Below are 27,224 nucleotides of genomic sequence, written 5' to 3'. Positions count from 1 at the left end.
AAGATTGAATTTTTCATTTTCCTTGAAATTCTGTTTGGAAAAGGCTGAAATGAAAAACTTGATAATTGAATAATTGGATGAAAACCTATTTCTTTTTTTTCCATTTTGAATTTAGCTTGATACAGTCAGAAAATTTAACTGCTAAACGTTACACTGAACATGCCTGGCAACAGACAATGCCTGGCTTTACTGCACTGTAAACCCACAGGGTACTTAAACTCAAATACATTTTTTTTACTGTTTTAGGTCAAATTTGGATTTTTTTTTTTAAACATTACTCAACTATTTTGATTTAGGTGTGTTATAATTATAATTGATTTGCTTAGATCTGGTTGGCTTGGGCTTTGCGCTATTATGTTCACGCTGCTATGGAGAGGAATTAGTGCCAAAGTGAAAAGCAAACACTACCGTGGAAAAATGTAAATGCAATCCACATAGTGCATTGCTTTTACACACTAACAAGCAGAATATGTGCCAAAATTAAGACCACTATTACATTACATTTCACTGAGCTTGAGCTCTTTATTGAAAAACAATACTCAAGAATTTACATTTTCAAAACCAAACACTGAATTTGTGTCAGAATTGCACTTAAAATGTAATCAGCTCAAGTCAGTAGGCGTTTTCACCTGCCTTTTTTCCAAAGCCTCGGTGCATTTCCCCAGTGCTTCTGTATGTTTGGTCCAGCGTGAACGCTGATTTTGAGCCCAGGTGTGATTAGTCTGGTCAGTTGACTGGGGTTCGCTGGTGCAGACCGTGCCGGGTGTGGAAGCGTTCCGAGCTTCTACATGATGTGGGATGGTGTGGGTGTGTTTGGATAATTTTTTGATGTGATGCTTCCCTTTGTTGAGTTTTATTCTGACTGGTTTCTCAGCCACGCCCCAATTTCAGTAGTGTATTTTAAATGGACAGTAATTGCATTTCTGTGCTGCTCCTAGACGAAATGCAGTCCTGTTTATTATGATTGCTTTTAAACAATTGCAGTGCCACACAGTGTAATACAATGCTGAATTTAGTGTTTATACAGTAGTGTTTCCTTTTCAATTTAACACTAATTCCTCTCCATACGCTGCAGTGTTCTCTTTGTCTATCTAATGTTATTTGAGTATTTTTAATGTGTGTATTTTTCAAAGATAAAATAAAACTAAATTCAAATCTATTTTGAAAATCTATTTTGTTTACGCTAAGAATACAACAGGTGTATTATTTACTAAGGGGGTTCTTTAACTTAAAATAAGTAAGTGTAACTTAAAATTACTTATAAAACCTAGATTTTGTATACTTAATTTAGCTATTTAATTACTGTCAAGTTTAATATGTAATCAGTTCCACCAACTATTTTGAGTAAAATTAATTGTTTTTTTCAGCAAGATCTTTAACAAAGGAAATAATTGAGAAGGAATAATTATCAGAAGAATCAGGTGATCAGTTTTTTTTTTCTGTCTGCTTTGGGTAGTCTTAAGTTCATGATTATTTGTTGATTATTTTATTGCAAGTTTTGAATACAGTATATCAGGTATGGGTGGGCCCAGCTGAGAAAATACTGGTTAAGCTGGTTGAACCTCCAAGCTCTATTTTTGGAATTGGTAAGCTAGCTGCTGTACTGTATACTGTACTGTAATATATTGTAAGATACTGTACTATTAATTCTAAACACATTTACTCATAACACATACACATATACAATACCAAAAGATTGGACACATCATATTATTCAGTGTTTTTCTTTATTTCTTTATTTAATTTATTTTCTACATTGTAGATTAATATTAAATATATTAATATTAATATTAAACATATGAAAACAATTAAGGGACACAGATGGAATTACACAGTAAACAAAAAAGTGTTTGTCCTCCACAATCTCAGCAACTATTGTTCAACACCTCCAGGAACTCCTTCAAAATGCTAAAAAATCTACTCCAGCTCACTCTACCTCACAAAGACACTGAGATTAAAATACCAAGAGTTTAGTAGTTTTTTTTTTTTAACAAAATAATGTCATGTGTTCCTGTATAGCTTTAATGCCTTCAATATTGAATATACAATTATAAAAAAAAAATCATAATAAAACACATTGAATGAGAAGAGGTAAATGACACTTTTAAGTGTTACTGTATTTACAAGATTTATTTTATATTGTGATTTTTTTATTGTATACCTGTGTTACCTACAGTATATCAAGGGCTTGGGGGTGTCTCCTTTAATGAGACAGATGTGTAATTTTAGTTTAATTTTCTGTGCATTCATTGCTGTAATTAAAGCATCATAACAGAGCTCATACCAAGTTGTGCACTGCCAGGACCAGGATTGAAGAACCTTGAGTTTAGTGTTAAACCAACCAAAAAATCTGATCTTTTTTTAATCTCTTACTTTCAGTAGGACCAAGTTCAGTGTAGGGATATGATATATCCTAGTGCAACACTGGTGACATACTAGTAAATAGATTTAGCTGTTTGTCTTGTATTTGGTTTATTTCCTTTTGCAGTAAGTATATCATTTAACATGTACACACGTGTAAGGCATATGTGATGCAACAGTCAAAGTTTCTTTTAAGTACATTCTTTGTACTTATGTAATGAGTAGTGTAAGGTGTGCTCTTGCTTGGTTGGAGTAAAAGTCTGTGAAGATAAGATTTGTAGATATGCAGACGTAATGACTGCATATAGAGAGTGTAAATGAGCTGCACAGGTTGTACATTATACAGGTCACCTTATCTTGTGCTCAATTATAGGGTCAGCAGTTGCAATAAATGGAAACAATAGATAACCAATTTACTATTCTCATCTGACTGCTGCTGGAACAGAGAGTGATCTGCTTGTGCAAAAGGCAGATCCATCATTAACCCTTTCAGATCTGATTTTTTTCCACTGAGGAGAAAAATATAGGACTATAAGAAAATATATGAATGCTGTCTGTAATGTAGACTCTAATGTCCGAAAAAAAAAAAATTAATTGCTTTTTTTATTGGAAGCCCTTTTAATTTCTAAAATCACATAAATTAGTTTTTAAAAACATGCTTTTACTTTTCCTCGTTAACTTTAGTGCTGCAATACCATGTGTTGAGATATATATTATATTTTTTTATTATATTACATTGTATTAGATTTTTTATTTCCACCATTACTCTGAGGAGCTATTAGCCTCAGTGTCCACTAGATGGAAATAGTGTACAGCAGCTGAAACAGTATGGCCGCCCCACTCTTCATTCTCCAGTCTTCACCTGTGTGTTTGTGGAAGGTTTTTCCTCTGGTGATTGATGGGAGCTCTGGTGTGTGTTTGTTTATTCATGAGGTGTCTTTAGTGTGTTTGGTCAGAATGCAGAGCAGATGGTTTGGAAATATGGACGGAGCCCCCATAAATGTGAGGTTTAGCATGCAGGTCAGGACTTATTCTTTTTTTATTTGGTCTCACTGAAAGTTAACACCTTGAAAAGCTATTCCGAAATAGAAATGCTAATAATGTACTCAAGTAGTTCATGATAGTTTGTCATTGCTGGAAGAAAATCCTTGCAAATACTAAAATAAAAGAAGTGAACTAACTGAAAATGAGGAGATGCAGGCTTAGCGGTTTAATTAAACTTTTCCCACTTTTTCTTTGGTTGGAGACAACGAGAATTTGACCCCATCCTGTTACCTAAATAAAAAAAACTATAAAATCAATATATTTGAAGCAACAAATTAACATTTTAGTCATATTAATTTCAGTAAATATTATCAAAATTGACACAAAGAAATAATGTAAAGTCTCCATAACACTTCTTACATTACACTAAATGTAATTTTCTTGTTGACTCCTGGCATAATTTTTTTTGCATAATGGGCGTGTTCCCCCTCAACCCTAACTCACCATCAGTGTGCAGTCTTGCCCATCAGGGCCTTCCTTCATCAGGTAATCAGGAACATCTTATATAATGGTTGTTTGTTTGGCCACAGTGTTGTAAGCTATAAGAGCAAGTTACCATTTTCTTATGCACTGAGAACCGCACTGCAGTAGGAGAAACTGGGATGTTTCATCCAGTATTAGGAACCAAAAAACTATCTAATCTTCCCTGAATGAGCAATTGTTAGTCATATTAATCCTATGAATCCTAGGATGCGTTACCCAATTTGTCAGTTATCTTGTCATTTATCTTGTCAGTAAGAGCTAAACAATTTATGGAGTTAAATAGATACAACGGTGGGTTGAAAGGGATCTTTGGCAAGATGTTAAATGTTTAACAATTGTGAAAGTGTTGATTTAAATCCAAAGAGTGTGTATCTATTTAAACACTGGAAAAGAGTTGAAATTAACTTAAAGAATCTTATTTCAGCACTCAATTTTGCTTTCTATACAGTAATTTTGAATACTTTCTTAACCCAAAATTGCACTTGGTGATATACAGTATGTGTCATGTGTTACAGTGGAATTTTGACCTTAAAATATTTGCAGATGTCATGTGACCATGTTATCACACTTAGAAAAAGCATACTTGAGCTGCTCAGTTATTTTGAACAAATATACAAAGCTCCAGGCTCTTAACGGCTAAATGTTCTCAGAAAATCAAAGGCACATAATTATTAAAGTCATTTAATAATTAAGAGCACACTTTATAGCCATTTAGCAGCAATATACAGGATTTAGCCTTTGCATTTAAAGCATCTGTGGCAGGGAACACACGCACACACCTAGGGTGGTGGGCCTGGGGAGCAGTTGGAGATTGGGTCCTTCCAGAGGTGTGAATTGAGGTGGGAGGGCTGTTTCTTTGCTTTCTCCCTGTTCAGAGTATTGAACTAGCGACCTTCAGTCCTTTATCTGCTTCTTTACATTCAGTGTGCTTATAAATCACCCATCCTTCTTTCTACTTCATCGTTATTTTCATCTGCTTCTTTTTCTTGGCCAGGGCTGCGATGTGTCCAATTTCTACCTGGATACATTTGATGCAAACCACAGGGATTCCACTGGATTGGATGTCAGTAAACAGCAGGATACCACCCACTCACACCTACACTGTAAACCCCAGATCTGTTATACATAAAACTCAATATCACAAATTTGATGAACATTTTGTGGTCACTTTACACATTCAAATAGGATCTTTGAGTTGAAACTTATAATAGCTCAGTTTGGGCTGCTGCCATTGCCAACTCCTTTTCTATTGGCTGCTGGCACCACCAATTTGAATGCTGGGGTTTCCTCCAGGCCCTGACACACACACACCAACAGTGTGTAGTCATTCTCCACAGACTAGCTTGCTGCAGACATTTGAATGAATAGTTTTAGAATAAAAAATAATAAAAAATAGCTTTTAAATAATATATAAAAATAAGTTATGGTTCCTTCAATTACATTCAATGTTCCTGTAACATTTATTTTGTGCATTTAATTATTTTAGTTAGGTGAAATAAAAAACTAAACTAAATTTAAATCAATTTTATTCACATGAATGTAAAATTTAAAGAATGGTTATTGTGCAAAGCAAGTGATATTTAAAGAAATGTTGCAAGTTTAATTTAATTACTTAAACATTTCTCAGATTATTTAAATAAATTCCACATCGCCAACTATGTACTTTTAGGAGGTGGAGGAAGCAAAGACACAACCCTAGGCACCTGGAACCATGCAACACACACACACACACACACACACACACACACTACCTGTGAAAGCACGGTGATCATAATACAAATAAATCAAATCAACCACTGATTCCAGTATTCATATAAAACACATTTTATTTACATAAATTACAAGAAAGCACAAACCCGAATCACCAAAATTCTACTTTAAAAACATCCTGTATATAATACATTGAACAGATTTACTATCATTTTACTCCATGTCTCAAATAGTACTTTATCATATGTTCCATAAAAAGAAGTGGTATACAGAGTTTTAATTGGCATCCCACTGATCATTTCTAACTAGTCTCAGAGTGAGAGAGAGAGAAAGAGAGAGAGAAAGAAAGAGAGAGAGAGAGAATGGGGAAATTGTACTCACAGCACGTTGAGAACAACATAGGTGGCCCCCTTTACTGAGAGGGGCCTCCTTAATATCAGCAAACACCTGTTTTATTGACTAGTGATAAGATTCATCTGTATACCAATTTTGGCAGTTGGACGGAACTCTGTGTTTCACTGTGTTTCAGAGAGACGACGTTGTTGAGTCCACTACTTCTCTTCCGTTACACACTGTTGGCACCATGTTGGCAGCTGAGGCTAAAAGGCAGTTTGAAGAAAAATATTATTACTAACATAATCCCATAAAGCTGCCTTAAACACACTTTTACCATCATTTTCTCAACAGACCTCTGTCTGATAAAGTGTTCTGGGGGTGGGTTTCCCAAAATGTTGTAACCTCATACATTCTTAAATATATTAGAATTCTTAAAATCACAAGCTTTTCTTGAAAACATCCTTTAATGATATAGAGCTTATTCATTCATAGCTCACTAAATAATTAGAAGTTCACATGCAGTTCCACCACAAAAACCATAGAGACTGCTAATGTCTCCCTGATAAAAACTCAGTGGCATGTTTGTTCTATGCATCACAAATGTACTTCTATGTATATAAGAATTTATAAAAAAAAATATATATATATTTTAAAACTGGATTAAAATTAAATTGCATACACCACATCCACTGCCAGCTTGAAATATGTATTAAATATATTCCTGTTTTTATCTATATATCTGCGTTTTAGGTATGGTGTGGAAGGTAGCATTTCAATCCAACACATGAAGGTTTTTAATTAAAATATTTTTTAAAGTATTTTATTTCAGCATCACTTCGATTGACATGAAATCAGAAATCAGAAAATTACATTTTAATAAAACGTTGATATACAAATTTAAATTTAAATTATTTAATTTTCAGAAGTTTTGCAGTGTGGCAGTAGTAGTAATATTAGTATAGTAGTAAAATTTCTGATAAATGTATTTCTGATAAAGAAATGCGTAAAAAAAAGTGGTTGCTATGCTTGTAATCCTGTAACCAATCAAACTGACTGATTAATCATTTTCAAAAATGTGTAAAATTGAGTAATGACATTTTGCAGTTTGCTGTGTCTCTAGATTAAAGCATGAAAAGATAATTGTGTGCCTATTAATAGGTTTGATATGCCATAGGTAGGAATTCCAAGTGTTATATAGCAGTACTTTAATACTTATTGGTTATTAGTTGTTCTACTTTTTTATTAAATATTTTAAAAATAAATTATAACTTGTAAATCAGTGGTTTAGTTTTCCACTGTTGGTACTTTTTTCCAGCACAGAGGCAGTGTCTACTTTAAATAGCTTTAAATTAAGCTCATTATATATTATGAAGACTGGAAAGGTTTTTGGGAAACACTTGCAAAATTGGCTTTAAGTTACATTGTTCTTAAAGTAAGCTGGATAAGTTGGATAGTGAATAAACCCTGCATAATATACTTTATATAAATACCATTTACACCCTGTAAAAACACCTTTACATTAATGTTTTGTACTTTCATTAGTAAATTTGCCACTTTGGAGATTACACAAAGTTTGTGTTTCATGTATAAAAACATAGTCTAGAATATCCAGTATATAATCAGCAGGCTGCGGCTGGTTATTCAACAGGCTTGGGGCTGTTCTGATGGTCAATGATGCTGGTGGTCAGTGTTGCTGTACCTTGAGAGAAGCTGGAGCCGGGCCCGGTGGTGACGCTGAAGCGGGTGGTGGCCACTCTGAGCGTGGTGACGTTCTTCTGAGGCTGGAACAGGATGATGTGGATCTTGGGAGCGAAGAGGCACCCGAGCACCACCGAACCACTCAGGCTCACTGAGATACACATGGTGGTGGTCTGGACCTTAGGGAACACAGATAAAACAACAGTGATTCAACCGCTCTAATTCAAAAAAAGAAATGCATGTCCCAGAGCATTTTACACACTGTTTGGATTCTTAATGATTACCATTAACTCAGTTATTACAGTGTTTATTACAGAGTAAATGAGTAGTTAAATATAAGTCATCTGAATTTGAATATATAGATTTTTAAATGAATAAAATATCTCCTAGTTATGGTTTAATGTAAAGGCATGGATCTAATGCTTTAATTATTTCCCAGCTAGCAAGTGCTATGCATCAGTAAACTGGCTGCAGTTAGCAAAGATAATGTTTGCTTTTAGAGTTTGTACCAATAGTATTAATCTTATTCCTTGTGCATATTTAACATTTTCCTGTAAAACTTTCAACCTAATCTCAATGCAAGAAGTTAATGCAGTGCAATAATATTGCATTTGTTTTTCATTTTTATTTACCCATTTCCCCCCTTTTTGTCCCCAATTTACAAATTACCCAACCCTCTCATCAACCCTATTACTTGTAATGCCCCAACACACCAAGAGGGTGAAGACTAGACTTCACTAAGAGTCCATTGGTCAGTTTCACACAAAACATAGATAAGAGGCAGATGATTGACATGTGAACTGACTGACACAAGACAAAAATGACTATTTCTACTTGATTTGTACTGCAATAGACTTTCTGTATGATTGATCAGACTCTGGTGGTGCACGGTTCTACTGTGCAGCAATGCTGACACCTAAACAAATATTTACTGTAGTTACAAATAGTTACTGTAATTTCTAAGCTACATTTTAGTAATATTCAATTTCATAACAGTTACTGAATAATTTGTAATTGTAATAGAATATGATATTAAAATGAAAACACAAACTAATCCTTTTTCAGACTGCATGTCTTCACACTGTCTGAGATGTACAAAGAGCACAGCTTTGGTTTTTATTAGCCAAAAATAGGTTTAGGAGACCCAGTAAAAGAGAAACATTGCATAACAATAAACCAAAGTGCTTTAAATAATGCAACACAGAGTTGGGCGAAGTACTGAACATGGAATGTTCTTGTTCTCCTTTCCACAGATTTTAACAATCTGACTGCTCTGTGTATGTGAGGCACATTTCCAGCGGGTTTAGATGATGTCTTGTTTTCTACTTCTGTGAATGCTGCTTTACTACACAAGCTTTTGATCTGATGAAATGAAAACTTGTGACCAGCAGCATGGTTCAAATGCAACAACGTTCTGCTCTGGTGTCTGACAACTGCTACAAATATCCTCATATGTACAAATATATCATTAATGAACCAATTAACATAACCTGTAATCCAGAAATTCTATTTTCTATTGTTCAATAAGTATGTTATGTGCAGTTGGCAAAAACCTTGTTGTTTTTATATGATTATGACATCATTTTAATCTAGCAGTTGTTCTTTACACTGTGGTAGAAAATAAAAACAATAGATTTTTTATGCTGAATTAAAGTAAAAGGTAAGAGGTTCCCCCTATTTTTTGGAAAGTTGCAATTTTGGATATACAGTAGAAGGTTTTCAATTTGTTTACAGAATGTTGTATGTTCAGCAAGTTGCTTTTCCAGGTGTTCTACCGAATCTGACTTCCCTTCGTGTGCACTCACATCATGCAGTAAAATGTATGTAGCAGATTATACTTGTATTCCTTCTATTTAGGCTGATCTACAGTTAAAGTAGATAGAGGCATCACAAGTATAAGCATTGGCACCCATACTACTCCATGATGCATGTACACGTGAAGGGGAGTTGGATTTCGGTACAACCGCAGTTCTTTTTCTTCTTCTATTGTTTACTGGGCGAAGGTTAGCCTTTCTCAGTTCCTAAAATTGGTCCGAAAGTCCAAACCATCTGGAAAATTGCTTTCACACTGTCAAATTACAGATCATGATTCACACTGATCTCCACCATCTCTTTTGGTCAGACCAAATTTTGGTTCCTTGGTTCAGACCATGGTACAGCTGCTGTTTTGGTTTGGACCAAACAAGTTCAGTATAAAAGCACCCTAAGTGAGAGGGAGTACAATTATACATCATGGATATTAATATTGTATTAATATGCCTTTTTATATGATTTGTTTGAGTGGTTAGATTTAGGTCTTTCTAGCACACCTTGCTCCCGTACACACGGGCCTAATCTTTTAGCCAAAGAAGCAGGGAAACCCCATATTTTTCTGTAGCAGCATTTCTCTTTTCTGTCTTTCAGAAATGAAAATAAGCCCCCCTGCAGCCATGTTACACACAGATCAAAGAGAATCCAACCAATCCACCAGACACACGCCAGTTCAGTAAGTACGAGCAGCAGTGTGTGTGCGAATGAGTGTGCGTGCGCGTGTATTTACACCATAATTCTATAGGCTGTTTCAGATGGTTTTAATGTAAATAATTAAAAAATCATTAGCAGTTGTGTCTGTCTCTGGCTTAATATCCATCTTCCAGTCAAATATTACAGACATTGAAGCGTAGAACACACCTCACACTCAACATTCACACTGATGTGTCATGAGTTCACAGCCCACTAAACACTGCATAATCCATTACACTCTCTGCTCTGGTTCTCTTGCTGTGAAGCCAAAAACAGGAGTGAGTATTTATTTACACGGAAAAACCCCAGTAATTACTCAGAACACAGGTGAAGCTGATCTAACAATCAGGTGCTGATTGGCTGGCTGAGACACATGATTGAGAGGTGCATTCTGGGAGTTGGAGTTTGTGAAGGTGGAAAAGTCAGTAGAAGCATTGGAAGGTGTGACAGGTGTTGTTGCAGGAGCTTTCCTTTTCCAGCACAAAAAAACCCAGACCTTTTCCTTACACTTTTCCACTGATCTTCTAATTGTATGTATGAAACTCTCTACATCACCCAATTACTCCACTTCCATCTCCACAATCTCCTCATCTCCACCATTACCTCAATGTCCCATTACTCTACACCCATCACCTATCATACGTTTTACACAGAATTACTTTATTAATTAAGGTATGTAAACACTGTAAATCTGTGTACTGCACTAAAATGTTTAAGTGCCATACTTTATATAATGAACGGAGTAAATCATTCTTAATATCTTAGAGAGATGAGTCATATAAAGCTTTGATTGAACCTTCTTCAAATAAATATTTGTAATGCTGGTCTAATGCAGATATAAATACTAACAGCTAATACAGGTAGTGACTGATAAACTTATAGGAAAATATTGAAAACAAATATACTCCTCACCAATTCTCACAGCATCAGATATTTATGAATCAAATTCTTTAGTGTTTATGAGTTTAAAATTGAATTTATAAAACACCAGTACTCTATCAAGAAGAATCTGCATAGTATGTATGTGGTGAGCATTATTAGACTATAAGTCCGATTTTAAAAAAGACTCAAAAATGAAAAAATGTTCCGTTTTTTTCAGCTTATACAAAAATATCCACTCTGATTAGCGGTATATAACAGAATGAACACCCGTACAGTTATGTAAAGGTGCACTTATGGCATAGAGTGAGGTTCCAGGTCGCAGTAAGGGGTGTGTGGGGGGGGGGGAATAAAGTTCCATTTAAAGTGTGAGTCACTGCAGCTGATGAGCGTCACAGCTCTGGGGAAAAAACTGTTAGCTGATGGAGTTCTCCACCTGAAGAAAGTGGTTGAAAGAGGTGATGTCCACCATGAGAGGGGTCAGCTATAATCTTGCCAGCACATTTCATGACCTGCTGTTATACATATATATATATATGGACATATATATATATGTCCAGACGTTTTGGCAGTGTACAGGATGATCCTCTCTGTCCTAAGGTTCCAGTACTGGCTTACTCACACAGTCAAACATAGAACATAAAGTATATTTAATATATCAAAGCCTGGACTGATGGCAGAAAGACAATCACTGTGCAGAGCCCACTATCTGTTGATCATGCTGCTCAAGAAGACACTAAGTTAAAGGAGACCTCCGGTGTAAATTGGTCTTTTGTTGTAGTAAAACATGATAAAAAGTATTTATCTTTGACGAACAGCACACCTCCGTTCTCCCACAGCCTTCCGAGATTCAGAAATTTTAACAGTTTGTTCAAACACCCTTCAGACTGGGTGACACGGGGCATAATTTGCCCCAATAAATCGCTTTTTCCACCATTATCCAGCTCAAAGTAGCTCCACACCTCCTTGCTAGAATCTATATATATGTCTATGTTATTTTTAGTTCAGTAATGGTGGCACTTGAAGCTTAAGCTAGTGCTATGGGATGTAAACAGTGTTTTTAATAAGCTTCTTTTGCACTTTTTAAGTTAATAATGCCTTGTTTTAAATGTCAGGGCTCTCCAGATACTAGCAAGGAGGTGTGGAGCTACCTTGAGTTGGATTACAGTGGAAAAAGCTATTTTTTGGGAGCAAATTCTGTGTCCTGTGTCACCCAGTCTGAAGGGTGTCTGCAAAAACTGTAAAAATTTCTGGATCTCAGAATGCTACGGAGAACAGAGGTGTGCTATTCATCAAAAGTAGGTTCTTTTTATTATGTTTTACTACACCAAAAGTCCTTTTTACACCAGAGTTCTCCTTTAACAATTTAGGATTAGTTCAATAGATACTCTACTGATGTTAATATTGGATTCTAGGATCAGGTAAAGCTAGGTTTAGGTTTTAAAGTTAAGGTTAATTTACTAGATATTTAGATAAACGTATGTCAAAGCAGCTTTATTTAGAATTTACCTTAAAATAGCAGCTTTTAATAAAAAAGTATAGCAGCATTGATATTGCTGCTCTGGGGTCAGAATGCTGGCTACTGCACTATATAACTTTGGTGAAGCATAAACAAGTAATATTCAGGACAAATCCTGTAATATTACTCTACCACATCAGTCCACATAAGTATTTCACATCAGATGGTGGTTCTGTATCTCTCAGCTTCTAAAATGAGTGTGAAGAAGTGATTTATGGTTGCTTAAAATGTGAATCCCAGGAGCTGGAAATGCACCGTTCTTGCATATTGCTGCTTTAAATGCTTAATAAAACAAACATTTACTTTTAGCTTAAGCTCTTCACTAATCAACAAACAACAATCATAACACATAAAAGACTAACAGACTGGTTTCACACCAAAAAAAGAAGACTGCAAAGACCTAATATCATCAGCACACTTGTTCAACCTGTATCATGAACATATAATATAAGATAAGTAGGTTGAACGTAAAGAAAGATGAAGGGTTAAGGATTGGAGGGAGAAACATCAATAAGCTTTGATTTGAGGATAACACAACACTCACATCAGAAAATCAAGAAGATCTGAGGACTCTCACGAGAAAAGTTAAAGAACAGAGTGAAAGATGAGGCTTCTTCTCAATATGAAGAACAGAAAGTCCATGGCAACAGCAAAGAAAATGCAGAAGTTGTGCACAATTTCTGACTCCTTGTATTATTTTTTAACCACAAGTGATTCAACACAGAAACATGACAAGTAAAATCTACAAATCATCTAGTCAATGGACTATTCAAATATACTGTATCCATTATTAAACACACCCACATACCAACACACACACACAAACATCTGTCATTGTCAAATGCAAAAGCCTGTAATAATCATAGGCCAAAAGCACTGTATGATTATATAACCATTTATCTAAAGGTATTTGTCATTAAGCACTTGACTGAAGGAGCTTCAGAAATATTCCATTCACTGTTTCCAGTGCAATCATCTGCCAGGATATCATCTCCCTCTCCCTTTCTTCTCTATTGAGCGGCTTTTCAGCCACATGAAACGAGGCCTGCTCCTTTTATCATCACTATAGACAGTCGATCAAAGAGATTTTTCTATCTGTCATCTGAATCGGCAGGTAGTGGCAATAAGGCAAAGTCACTGAATCACATACAGATGCAGAAAATACAGCAAAGAAAAGCAGAATCTGTTCAAGAAGCTGCAAGAGGTGCACATCATCTTGAGTTTTTTCAATTAGAAATGAGATGTATCACAATGTCATTGTCTGCAGAGTGAGTTGAGTAACTGTAAATTAAATTCTCAGAGCAGACCATCTGAAAAACTCAGGACTTTTTGTCCTCGAAGAAATTAAAATATGAATATGAAAAGTCATTCCAGAAATTGGACAATGAATTGTATTAACAATAGTTAAAGATATTAAAAAACTGATTAAATGTTCTGGACAGATGACCCTCCAACATATTTGATAAAAAAAAGTATTCAACATCTCGTTAAAGGCTTTGTTGGTAGCAACATGACATGTGATAACATAAAAGTATGGTTTGAATGATAACATGATATGCTTTTTGTGCTTTCACATCTGCCTCGTTTGGTCCGGACTTTCCGACTTTTCAGTTTGGTCCGAACCAAAGTAGCAGGTGTGAAAGAGGCCGCGAACCACGGTCCGGACCAAAGGACCAGATTTTGGTCCGATCAAGAGACGTGGCCTCGGTCCGAATCTTCTGAACCATGGTCCGGTTCGCCTGCAGTGTGAAAGCGCTTTTCTGGATGGTTCGAACTTTCGGACCAATTACAGGAAGCTGAGCAGGCGTCTTCAGGCACAGTACCCTATGTTAGTTCAAATTCGCCAAACGAACGTGCTTGTCCTGAAGTAACTGTATCCAGATGGACATCCAGCACGTCCAGTCCCACCCACTTTGTCCACGCCACGCCTTGTGTGAAAGCACCCTATAAATGAATTCACACTAGATTATATTCATGTCTGGAAAAATCATCACGGAACCAGTATCATATCCTGTGAATTTTTGTTATGACCCTTGGAAGCTAATGAACACTGCACTGACCTGCAGTTATGTGTTTTGGGTATGTTTGTGTATGTTTAGGGCCTCCTGCATTGAATGTAATGGTGATTTCTGACAGCATTGCTTGTCTGTTTTAACAGACAACTCTAGTCAGACTTCTCCGGTCGCAATCATTACAACACTGTGCTGTCTGCACCATGTTAAACAATGTTCCACACAAATTTGGAAATAGAACAATCACTCATCTGGCTACTACTATCAGGCCTCGCTCAAACTCTGATAATTCATTCAATGGTTTGCCATTAGGTTTTATATTTGCATTGTCAAGTATAACATACTGATCAGTTTACCTACTGTAAATGACTCTAATGACTCCATGATGTTGGTCATGTTGAGAGTACTGTGATATCCAATATATCCAACATCATCAAACCTCTAGACCAACAATCTACAAGATCTACCTGGACGAACCATTGCTTGACCTTTATATAGAACCAGATTTTATTATCAGATGAAAACAAACACTGGAGTCAGGTTTGACATAAAAATCTTCATAAAATCTTATTTTTTCTGTAAAGTATACCAGTACATGTAATATGTTGTAGGGCTATTGTTCTTCTAAAGGCTCTGGTAATCTTGATAAATGGCACCTTGAACATTACCAAATACCACTAGATTTCTTAGAATAAATAAATAAATCTCATCTGTCCCTAATGGTTGTCTGAGACTGTCTAAACCTTCTCCCAGTACAATGAACTAAAGCACACCTCCAAATGGTTGACTGACCACAGATTTGGGCTCTGAGGTGAGCTGGTGAGTACACAAGTGAAACCCAGAGACTCTGAAGGATTTTGGGAGATTTGTAGGGAGGATTTTCTCCAGGCCTTTTTATATCTTTCAGAAAGAGAAGACTATGCTCTTATGGTGGCAATTGGGAGCACACAAAGTACAAAATGGGGAGCAAGTAACTAAGCTGCTTTTCAGATTTTCTTTTATTTTATGAGTTCCCTCATATGTTCAGTGTAAGACAAACAACAAAGACAAAAAAAGATTTTTCATAGACTTTGTGCTGATTTTTACTGATGGAGCCAACAATTCCAGAGAGCACTGTATGCAGAAAAATTAGCCCATTGATCTAAGCACAGCCTTTGTTTACCTCAGGGCTGCTTTGAGAGCAATTTTGCTGTGCTCTTAATCCATAACTTTTTGCTGAAATTCCAAACAACACTGTCATGAATAATGAATCAGTACAACACAACACAAAGCAGCTTACCCTGTAATCGCTGGCTGTGACATAGAAGATGGGCTGGAAGGCCAACCAGATGATGCAGGTGGTGTACATGGTGAAGCCGATGAACTTTGCCTCGTTGAAGTTTTCGGGGCACTTCCTGGTCTTGAAGGCGTAGAAGGTGCAGAGGATAATGAGGATGCAGTTGTAGGTCAGGGACATCAGCATGCTGGAGTCCTTGCTGTTGCACTTCAGCCTGACTATGTCTCGTCTCTCAGGGCTGACCTCCTTCCTCACTCCTGGCGCCTCCACCAAGAGCCAGACCACCACCACCAAGAGCTGGAAGGAAATGAGAGCAGCACAAATGGCTACTTGTGAAGCCGGACTTATGAACCTTGGCCGCTGAGCACCATCTTTGACACCGTTGAAGATTCGGGCGATTCGATTGGTCTTGGTCAGAAGTGCTGAGTAGCAAACAGCAAAGGAAGTCCCCAGCCCAAGCCGACGTAAGGTACACACTACAGCTGAAGGTTTGGTGATGTAGATGAAGGTTATGCAGTAACAGAGGAGCACTCCTAGGAGTAAAATATAGGAAAGTTCCCGTCCACTAGCTTTTACCACTGGCGTCTCATTGTTCTTTAGAAAAAGACCAATCACAAACAGAGTGCAGAGGATCCCCAAACACGCAATCGTGACTGGTCCGATGGCCCACGCGTCCTCCCAGTGGATGTACTCCTCAGGCAAATTGTAGCAGCCAGTCAGGTTGGCATTGGGCCACTGTCCAAAGCTGCAGTCTGCACAAGTGAATTCATCCAGGAGGTACTGATAGGGCTGGCATGGAATACAGATCCAGCAGCAGACATCCCCAGGCTGCATGCTCTTAATCTCATTCTTCCTGCAGGGGTCGCTGCACTGAGAGGTAGGTACCATTTGGTCCCAAGGTATCAGACTAGTGTTGAGGTCTAAAGTCTGGGCCCAATAACCCACCTTGCGGTAAACATACCCGTCGTCCTCTTTGTGGTAGTGGAAAATGTTGTAACGGCCCAAACTGTCCCCATAAGCATCAAAATGAACAGTGTTCTCCGTATCAGCTGGCCGGAACGGTGCTGTAGACACAAAAGGCAGAAAGTTAAGTTAAAAGATATTAATCACCAGAGAAAACCCAAATATATCCCTTTTAAAAGGCAATATCCAATGCATAGGCAGAATCCAATGCATCCTCATGTAACAGCTCCCCTCCTTTGCTTACAATCTCAAAAGCCTCACTTGTCAAGGTTGTAGATGCATTGGGCACAGGTGCAAACCATGCATTTACATAATTGAGGCCAGGAGGTTGATTCACAAGTCTGCCTTGTTTCTTTGATGTGATTTCGCAGCTCTTGATAGAACATCAAAAATAGACCACTTTAAGATGGCAAGAAATGCTGGAATTAAATTTGGTTTTGTGACACGGACAGGGTTTTCTTCTGTTATCCTGTTGACTGGATACATGGCATTCCTGATTTTCCTGGTAGAGTCCCAGTTTCCTCTACCCTCATCCTGGAACACCATTTACCATATTTTTCACTTGATTTAAATATTTATCACACTGAGCATTACAAATATTTGCACACAGGAGGAAGTGTCAGTGATGTTTGGAAGGAAAATAAAGGTTACCAGAAACAAGAAATGATTCAAACAAATACAGAAGTAGTAGTTGAAGAATTTCCTAATGGTGTCCTGTGAAAATCCATCACATGCATCCTGAACTATTCCTTTTCTGATTTCATGGTAGTGTTGATAGCATCGCACACTTAGATGGGTCTGCCAAGGTGGTTGGCCATGTGGACCAGCATTGTCCTGTGGGAATAGTGCACTGGAGTGTCTGTTTAAAATGGTAAAGCCACCGGTTGCAGGCCATTATCTATCTTATTAATGTAATGTAAGGCTGTCAAAGTGTCTGTAATGAAGACCAAAGGTGGCATCATACAAAATTGCAGCCCACACCATGACACCAGATCTTCTAAACATGTAATGGTTTTTGGTGATGAGTGTATTTCAAAATCATAATCTGCTTTATTAGCTTGTAAAGATAGAAAAATGATAATAGTAAATCTGTTTAATAGGTGCTTTAAGATTAAACTAATCTTTTTAAATGTTTAATTGCAGTTTATTAATAATGTACAATTATTGATAAACAACACTTCATAAACACTTACAACATAAGAAGAGCAACAGTGCCCTGTTTTTTGCCAAGTTATGAGCCCATATTCATCTATACCAGGGTTTCTTCACCTGGAGGTGTTATTCCAGGGGGGTTGCATTTCCTCAGCTAGATTTGTGATGAATCAGACTTTACTGAATCAAGCTGACTCATTCGCAGGCTTTTTTCAGGGTACCGCATGCTGAAAATAGGTCGCTTTTTATAAAGTTTTCTTTCAGTGATTCAAAATGACTCATTCACTGTTCTACTCGAGTCTTCGATCTCAATTTTTGATTCAGGTTCTCTGCAAGTCCAGGCTGGATTAAAATAGAGTGTTTTTAGAAGGCTGAACTGGAAGTAGAGATGCACAATGCCCGCTTCCAAAAACGAAAAATAAAAAAAATAAAAAAATAGGAAAGTGAGAAAATATGACGAATAGTACTTGGAATATGTATTTTTGCAGCCCTGATGGAGCCCTAAAACAGAAGTTAACAGAAAACTCTCTACCTGATTTCTGGATTTCACTATTAACAGAGTTCCCAGCACTTCTTCTGCACTTACATGTCTAAAAAACAAATTTAGAGCCCGTCTCAACATGGAAGATGATTTGCTGATTTGCGACTGTTTCTAAACCCTACTAAGTCTAAGACTAAGAGTCTACAAGGGGGGCTGCACAGTTAAAAAGGTTAAAAGCCCTGATCTATACTGTTAAAACTCAGATTTTAGTCCATGTAAAACCTCCCAGCTTCCTTAGATATACACCAATCAGCCATAACATTACCACCACCCTCTACTTTCTACACTAACTGTCCTTTTTTTCAGCTCCACTGAGCATGCAGGGACACTTTGTAGTTCTATTAATACAGACTGTAGTCCTTCTGTTTCTATGTGTACTTTATTATCTTCCTTTCATACTGTTCATCAATTAAGCAAATTCACCATTTCTATAAAGTTTTAAAAATAATATTTACCACCAATACAATCACATATGATTCATAAAATGCTGCATGCAACATTGTGAGTACTGGCATAAGCCCTTCATTATGGTAATAATGCTCTATAAATACATTATCCAATGATTAAGGATGAGTTATTAAGCTCTTAAAAGATAGATACCCTTTACCTAAAGTGTTACCAAATAAACACTACAAAGGGCCGCCTGAAGAATGACGTCCCATTGTATTATTTACACTGAAGATGAAAATCCTCTTGCACTGTCAGCAGTGTGACTAAGCTGAGCAGTCTGAGCTGATCAAGTGTCTGTGTTCCAATATGATTCACAACAGCACTCCTTCGACTTTACTGTACAGCGAAAACAATCTAAATAAAGCTCAAAACTCTCCACACACAATGTTTCTGCATGAACAATCATTTCTGACAGCTTAATGTTGAATGTGTTTTGTTGCTTCCTTTACTCACAGTGAGGAGCTAAAAAAAACAATGATTTATTATGTGACAATAATGTGATTAACAGAACATATCATCTCTTCTAAAATGAGAAACTATGCTCCACCTGGATTTAGGTATGTAAATGATGTGGTGTTGATGCTGCACTTGGTCAGGTTTAGGTTCAGCAACAGTATGTGCTGAAAGAATGAGGTCAGCTGACTACCTGAATATACTGAATATAGATCAAGTTAATCCATCAATGGATTTTTTCTTCCCTGATTATACAGGCATATTCCAAGATGACAATGCCAGGATTCATGGTGCTGGAATTGTGAAAGAGTGATTCAGGCAGCATGAGATCATCATTTTCACACATGGATTGTTCACCACAGATTCCAGACCTTAACCCCATTGAGAATCTTTGGGATGTGCTGAAGAAGACTTTGTGCAGAGGTCTGACTCTACCATCATCAATGCTGCAAGATCTTGGTGAAGTGTTTAATGAAACACTGGATTGAAATAAATCTTGTGACTTTGCAGAAGATTATTGAAACAATGTCACAGTGAATGCGTGCAGCAATCAAAGATAAAGGCGGTCCTACAAAATATTGGAGTGTGTGACCTATTTATTTGGGCCAGGCAGTGTATTTTACATCATGCATACTGTGAGTAACGCATACTGTCTGTAAGTAAGTAGACAGTGATACTGGACAAAGAGCTGTATTCTGCTAACATCAGATCTGAAATGAAACATGGACTCTGGTGCTGAAGCGCAGACTGTCAGCTTGAATATCATGTATTTTCTTACATGTTGGCTGAATTATGTAGCAACTGCAGCTCTTTTATATATAGGTTCTTCATGTCAGAGGACCATATGAAATTGAACAAATGAACATTTTCTGTTCAATGTATTTGGTTTATATTTTGTGACTAATGGAGATCTGGAGGTCTGCGACCCATAATCTCAAAAAAAAAAAAATCTCTTTTTTGTTCAGCACATTCACTTATAACATAAGAAGAAATTATCGTGTTTACATGATGATACCGTATTTTTCACACTATAAGGCGAACCAGATTATAAGGTGCACTCTCAATAATCGTATATTTTCTGGTCTATTGTCATACATAAAGTGCACTGGATTAAAAGGCACATTTTATGCTACACTAGTAACTAGTAACTAGCAGTAGGAATAGGGGTGTCGCCAAGTTTTCCTTCTAAATTCAGCAGATCTGTAAAGCTAAGCTAAGACAAGCTAAGTAAACAAAACTGTAATAAAAGTGCAGGATGTTAATCTACACAAATTTTTCTTCTAAAAACTGTTTATTTGGGTGAGTGAAGTGCTTCCGTTTATTTACAGTAAGCTTAGATTTACAGATTTCCACTAAAGCATTTGCATTAGAGGATAACCGCTAGCGTTTAGCAGCTAATGCCACCTGACAGAGCTACACTGAGGAACCCTGAGTGTTCCGGGGTTATCAGCAGGCTACAGGCTAATAATTCTCACATCTGGATGGCCAAAGACGGTTAGCAGCTAATGCTAATACTGCTAGAGAACTAAACTCTAACTCTTTTATAATGCTGTACTTCAGCATAGTGGCTTTACTGTTCATACAGAAGGCGCACCTGATTATAAGGCGCACTGACAATTTTTGGCAAAATGAAAAGGTTTTAGGTGCACTTTAGATTTTACAGTGCAAAAAATATGGTATGCTTTTAACATAAAACACTTCATAAAAAAGATAATAATCAGCCTGGACATCAGATCAGATCAAACCAAACATCATAGTAGTGATTGATAGTGATGGTGATCACTCACCATCAAACTTTAACTTCAGGATGTAGTCTTTATAGAACTTCTTTCCGTTCGGTGGCTTCATGGCACTGCAGATTTTGGTGGTGTTCAGACACACTGCTTGTCTCATGTTGTGCATCGCATGGGCCATTGCATACACAGCATTTACCACGAACATGATCTTGGATTCTGGCTCAAACTTGCCATCTCGGAGTGAATGCTTCCCACAGTGGATGTCATGCAGGCTACACTGAAAATGGTTTTCCCAGAACTCTCGGAACCAGGGGTTGCGTGTGTTGTTGTACGGATTTAGGCCCAGGAAGTAGTCAGCAAACTCAGGGATTGGGTACGAAGCAAGTTCAATGGTAAACGCTCCATCTGCAACCGATTCACTGCCCCTCACCACGCTCTCCTGCGCCCCCCAGCCGTCGCTGGCCACCCAGATGAAGGAGACATTCATACGCTTGGCTGCAACTAGGAGCTCCCTGGCATCCTCGCTTCTGGTGAACAGGATCACCACTTTTGCATTGGATTTCTGTAACAGTGACCTGATCACCTGATCGTAACTGTGGAGGTCCATGGAGCGGCTAACCTTCGCAGATGTTGCGATGCAGATTTGCAAAGCCCTGGCCTCCTGCTGAAAAGCATCGATCCCAGTCTCTCCATAGTCCCCCTCTGAAGCTACAGTGGAAACGTATGTCCAGTTAAAGTAGCGCAGGATCTCAGCTATGGCCTTGGCCTGGTAGAAGTCTGGCGGAACTGTCCGAGCAAAGTAGTCATAGCGTGACTTATCGCTAAGCTTAGCGCTAGTTGAAGCATAGCTGATCTGAGGAATCTGGAACAGTCGCAAGAGATTTGCCACCTGCAAGAAAACACACAAGGATATTAAAGGTCAGAGCATGAAATGAAGACGTATAATAATCTTCTACAGAACCAAAACAGAAAAAGGGTTGTACAGTGTTTCTTACATTTATGTCGACCTTTATTAGTTTTCCCCATATTGTTCAAACCCAAAATACTGTTCAGCTAAACCAAAAAATATAAACATTTAAGCAGTTTATAAGCTCCATTACACACTCCATAAAATTGTAATTAAACTGAACATCTACTTAGATTTTTTTATGTGAATATTTTCTTCTACAGTAACATTTATATGATGCTTTTCAGCACTGGGAGGAAAAGTGTTATTGCTTAAGCGATTCATATTCACATTAAATCATTTCACACAGAGAATTTAGCCTCGTTTTCCATTTTCCACACGTTGTTTTATACAACCTGAATTGGATCTGGCAGTTGTCCTTTACATTGTTTAAAGATTTCATGATAAATGGACCAATAGAAATGCTTCAAAATGACTTGGAACTCATCTTACACTGACTTCCACTGAAAAGTTAGTTTACTTTTCTAAAGTTGTCCTTTTTGGTAGTTTTTTGAATGACTTTGCTAATATACTTGCTACTATACAGCTCAAGGGTATTAGGAAGTCCCACTTTGTGTTCCTCTGTATTTATACCCATTGTTCATTAAATTCAAATAAAATATATTTATAGAGCGATTTCACAAAGGGCATTGTCACATAGAAGCTTTACGGAGATCCAGGTCTTTTGAGGAGGCCATAGGTGACAGGAGCAAGAAAAAAAAACTTTGGAGAAGCAATCCTTCTCTGGATGGCACTGGATACCACAACAGATTATAGACAACAGATAAGAAAACATGATCAGATAGAGTAACATAGTGGAGAATAATGTATAACTAAATTATAGCAAGTTATGCATGTACATGTGATACATGTCATATGGTGTGAATTTGGTACCACTTTAAAATAAGACTACCTTTATAAAGAGTTTATAAATGGTTTACAATTCGTTTATTAATGGTTATTAATTAGGTTGTAAATGCCTTAAAAATCATTAATAATCAGATATAACACACACGTAGAAAGGGCAACAATATAGATGGCTGTGAGTTCACTATTTGACAAACAAAAGGTCATTGTTGCCCTTTCTACGTATTTGTTATAAATGATTATTAATGATTTTAAGGCATTTACAACCTAGTTAGTATCCATTAATAAACTAATTGTAAACCATTTATAAACCCTTTATAAAGGTAGTCTTATTTTAAAGTGGTACCGTGAATTTTGTATATGTATTTTTTATATTAATTCTCTAAACTAAAATTTCAAATTTCTTTACTGTTTTAGCATATACCATTTCTTAAAGCAACATTGTATATAATTTTTACTGTAAAATCACTGTGATGCTACACGGATTGTAATTAAGTGGTAAATAATGTGTCTATCATTCTTACTCCAGGTTCAGCATTCTGCTAACTGCGTTATGTAACTCTAGTGAAGCAGGCGGGACTATGCTTGTGTGAACTGTATAACACTGTGTATAAAATATATCTGTGTAAAATCTGACAACATTACTTCATATGCTTCAGTCCATATACTACTTTCAGTTCAAATGAGGGTTCTGGTGTCTCTCAGCTTGTCCAAAAATGCATGCGTAAAGCATGTCTTTAAGAGTGAGCCCAAACCACGAACAACACTTCCTGGATGCAGGGGAATCCAGGAGCAAGAAATATTACCAATTTTAGCATTACACAGCTTTCCCTTATTCTGGCTAATGCTGTAGGTTTGTTTATGTGATAGAAATAAGTCCATTGTGGTTACTGTTGTTTTCGGTTACAGCACTCAGTCAGAGGTGTAGATGAACTCATATCTGATACCCGGGCCTCTCAGAGAAGATGTTGCCAAGTCGATTCTACATTATTCTGTACAGAGAATACATTAAATGAAACTCAAGAGATGCTTCTTCCCAGCTGTCTGTGACCACACTCTACAGCAGAGCCCGCTGACCAGGCTTCGCCTCAGGCCGTTCTTTGAAGCCTAAGGGGAAGACTGCATGATCACGCCATCTAAAGGAGGGAATAAGGACATTTTCTGCTTCTGGTCTTTTGCACTTCCTTTACTGCATTTCTTTGCACTTCTACACTGGTCAGTGACTGCACTATCCCATAAAGGTTTGAATGAGTTAAGGATATATTTAGAAAAAGTAGATGTACTATATAGAAAATATGGTGAAGAACAAGACATAAAGTACCAGCTGTCATATGTACATTGCTTTTTTGGACTAAATCTGATCAGCCCTTTACCATCTTTTTAGTCTAACAAAAGTATATAATAATTGGGCTGTGATTAGTATCTATCATCTGATTTGGTCTATATTTATCCCAGGATTGACGTTTTTTTTTTTTTTAATCACATTTAGCCCTAAAACAATTAATAGATGCAAAGAGTGTTTACCAATAAGATCTGCATGTGAGTAAACATTTCTAGTTTCCAGTTTCTAGTGTGCAATTACAATGCATTTGTCAGCATTCATGCTTTATAAATTAATTATTCACTAACGAATTATAGATAAAACTACAAAACAAAAACAAAGAAGCTTTCAAATGACTGAAAATAAATAAAATAAACAGCAATTCTAGATGTTTCTGATGTAAATAATCACTAAAAATGTGTCTCAATAGTCTGTAATACTCATAACCCTCATAAAAATATAGGTACCACTTTAAAATAAGGCTCCTTTATTAAAGGTTAGTTTAAATAGTTAAATAGTTTAGAAAGGTGTTTAATAATGGATATTAATTAAGTTATAAACCATAATAAGCAGTTAAAACACATACATAGACAGGACAACAGTGGCCTGTTGTTTACCAAATAGTGATTCCACATGTGTTTATACTGTTATAAATTAATACCTCAGATCTTACTAGCTTATCTTACTTTGTATTTTTCATCAGTCACCATTAACATTTCTGTTAATGACTTTATTCATGTATAATGAATAACTAAAATAACAAATTAAATGACAAAACTGACTTTCTATATTATTTTATTAGATACGTTAAAAGTCACTGTCACTGTTGTTCTTTCTATTTGTATATATATATTCTAGTTGTATATGCTTATTAATGTTTTAAAAGTATTTACACTTGAATTTATAACCCCTAATAAACTCCTTTATAAACTATTTATAAACCCTTTATAAAGGAGCCTTATTTTAAAGTGGGACCAAAATATATTTAGATTGGATAAAGGTACCTCAGATCTTAATAGATGCTTATCTTACTTTGTACATCTATAATACTATAACTATAATAACATATTAAATGTGCCCTTGCAGAACTACACTGCGCACACAGTTGCATCATGGTATGCATCACGCTAAGCCATTTTCTGCATTTCTTAAGGGGAGGCCGACATGAAGAGGTCAGCATACATTTTTTATACATGTTGCTATAGAAACAGCTAGAAAGGGAATGAAAGGTTGTCTTTGAAAAATAACAGGAAGTTTATGCTGAAAAAGTTGGCTTCCCTGGAGGTTCCTCAGCTCTACAGAGATCAGCTTTACGAGGAGTTTATTGTCATACAACATTATCCCAAAAATCTCCCGCGCTTAAGCAGTCCTGACAGCGCCTATTTGACTGGGCTATGTTTGGAGACAGCTGCCAGGCCAGTTTTTTGAGAGTGAATGAGAGTTGTTTTTCTTTGCACCCTTCTCCAAAACCATAAACACGCCTGCATGATGCCAGACTGGAAGCTGAGGCAATAGAGACAGCGTGATTACATAATTTATTCAAACAGATTAGCCTCATTTTGAGTTTTCTTAACGCGAGCTTATTCAAAAAGATCGCATCACGCTGTAGAAGAATTATAGACTAAGGCAGGAATGTCAAGCTTGGCCACAGCTTTCAAGAGATTTATATTTTTCCTCTTTACAATTTACAGGGGTTGGACAATGAAACTGAAACACCTGGTTTTAGACCACAACAATTTATTGTGGTGACGGACAGTTCTGGTGGAAACAGTAGAGTTGAGGTGCACATTGAATTCTGCCGTGATTTGGGCAGCCGTGGTTTTATGTTTTTTGGATACAATCTGGGTTAACACCCGAACATCCCTTTCAGACAGCTTCCTCTTACAGCGTCCACAGTTAATCCTGTTGGTTGTGGTTCATCCTTCTTGGTGGTATGCTGAAATTACCCGGGATATCGTGGCTCCTGATACATCACAAAGACTTGCTGTCTTGGTCACAGATGCGCCAGCAAGACGTGCACCAACAATTTGTCCTCTTTTAAACTCTGGAATGTCACCCATAATGTTGTGTGCATTGCAAATATGGGGAGCAAAACTGTGCTCTTACCCTGCTAATTGAACCTTCACACTCTGCTCTTACTGGTGCAATGTGCAATTAATGAAGATTGGCCACCAGGCTGCTCCAATTTAGCCAAGAAACCTCCCACACTAAAATGACAGGTGTTTCAGTTTCATTGTCTACACCTTGTAACCCCACTGAGTTCCACACACAAAAACAAGAGATAGGGCTATAAATTAGAAATGTCTCTAGGCCTATGTCTTCAGTGCTGTGAAACAAAAAGAAAATATTATACTGGATCACCCAAAAAAAAAAAACAACTTTGTAACATCTTCATTTAGAAGAGAGGGGAAAAAATTGCAAGCATAAGGATCTGATAACTAAATCATGGCAGGCGTTGTGGATGTTGCCAGTATAGAGTGATCAGTTCCAAAGAATAACAACCAGTGAACCAGCACCATGGCTGAGTCATGGCTGCCTAAGGCCCAGTGTCTTGCCTGTCTGTTTCTATCCTCCAGAAGAGCTACTACAGCACAACTTGCCAAAAAAGTTAAGGCTATGTTTGGCTGCGGTTACAGTTTTTGACTTCTGAATGTCTGCTGGAGTTCATATCTTAATGGGTCAGAGCTGTTTTTGCAGCATGAACGCAATTTACGCAACATACAGAGAAGAATAGGCAATTGGGTTTAACCCCTTTTCACAGTGGACACAGTGTATCCTGGTGGTTAATGGCTCATGTGAAAGTAGATACAGTAGATTGGACAATGAAACTGAAACACCTGGTTTTAGACCACAATAATTTATTGTCCCGACAGACAGTTTTGGTGGAAACAGGACAGTTGTGGGGCACATTGAATTCTGATGTGATTTGAGCAGCCGTGGTTTTATGTTTTTTTTGGATACAATAGCACCCTAAC

The 27,224-nt window shown here is 37.0% G+C and overlaps 1 protein-coding gene across 1 annotated transcript in view; it reads right to left on the bottom strand.

Annotated features, from left to right (window-relative positions):
- Positions 1-5,688: 5,688 nt before the first annotated feature.
- grm2a (glutamate receptor, metabotropic 2a) overlaps positions 5,689-27,224 on the bottom strand; it is a 69,824-nt gene continuing 48,288 nt past the window's right edge. Inside the window, exons 3-6 of the mRNA XM_007253268.4 lie at positions 21,167-22,004; positions 15,824-16,884; positions 7,634-7,811; positions 5,689-6,197 (exon numbers count right to left, since the gene is read on the bottom strand). Coding sequence (XP_007253330.2) covers positions 6,124-6,197; positions 7,634-7,811; positions 15,824-16,884; positions 21,167-22,004 — 2,151 coding nt within the window. The 3' untranslated portion in view covers positions 5,689-6,123. The remainder of the gene's footprint in view (positions 6,198-7,633; positions 7,812-15,823; positions 16,885-21,166; positions 22,005-27,224) is intronic.

Source organism: Astyanax mexicanus, chromosome 5 (assembly GCF_023375975.1).
Source record: "Astyanax mexicanus isolate ESR-SI-001 chromosome 5, AstMex3_surface, whole genome shotgun sequence".
NCBI lineage: Eukaryota > Metazoa > Chordata > Actinopteri > Characiformes > Acestrorhamphidae > Astyanax > Astyanax mexicanus.
The sequence above is the reverse complement of the archived record's forward strand: the minus strand, read 5'-3'. Positions and strand labels throughout refer to the sequence as shown.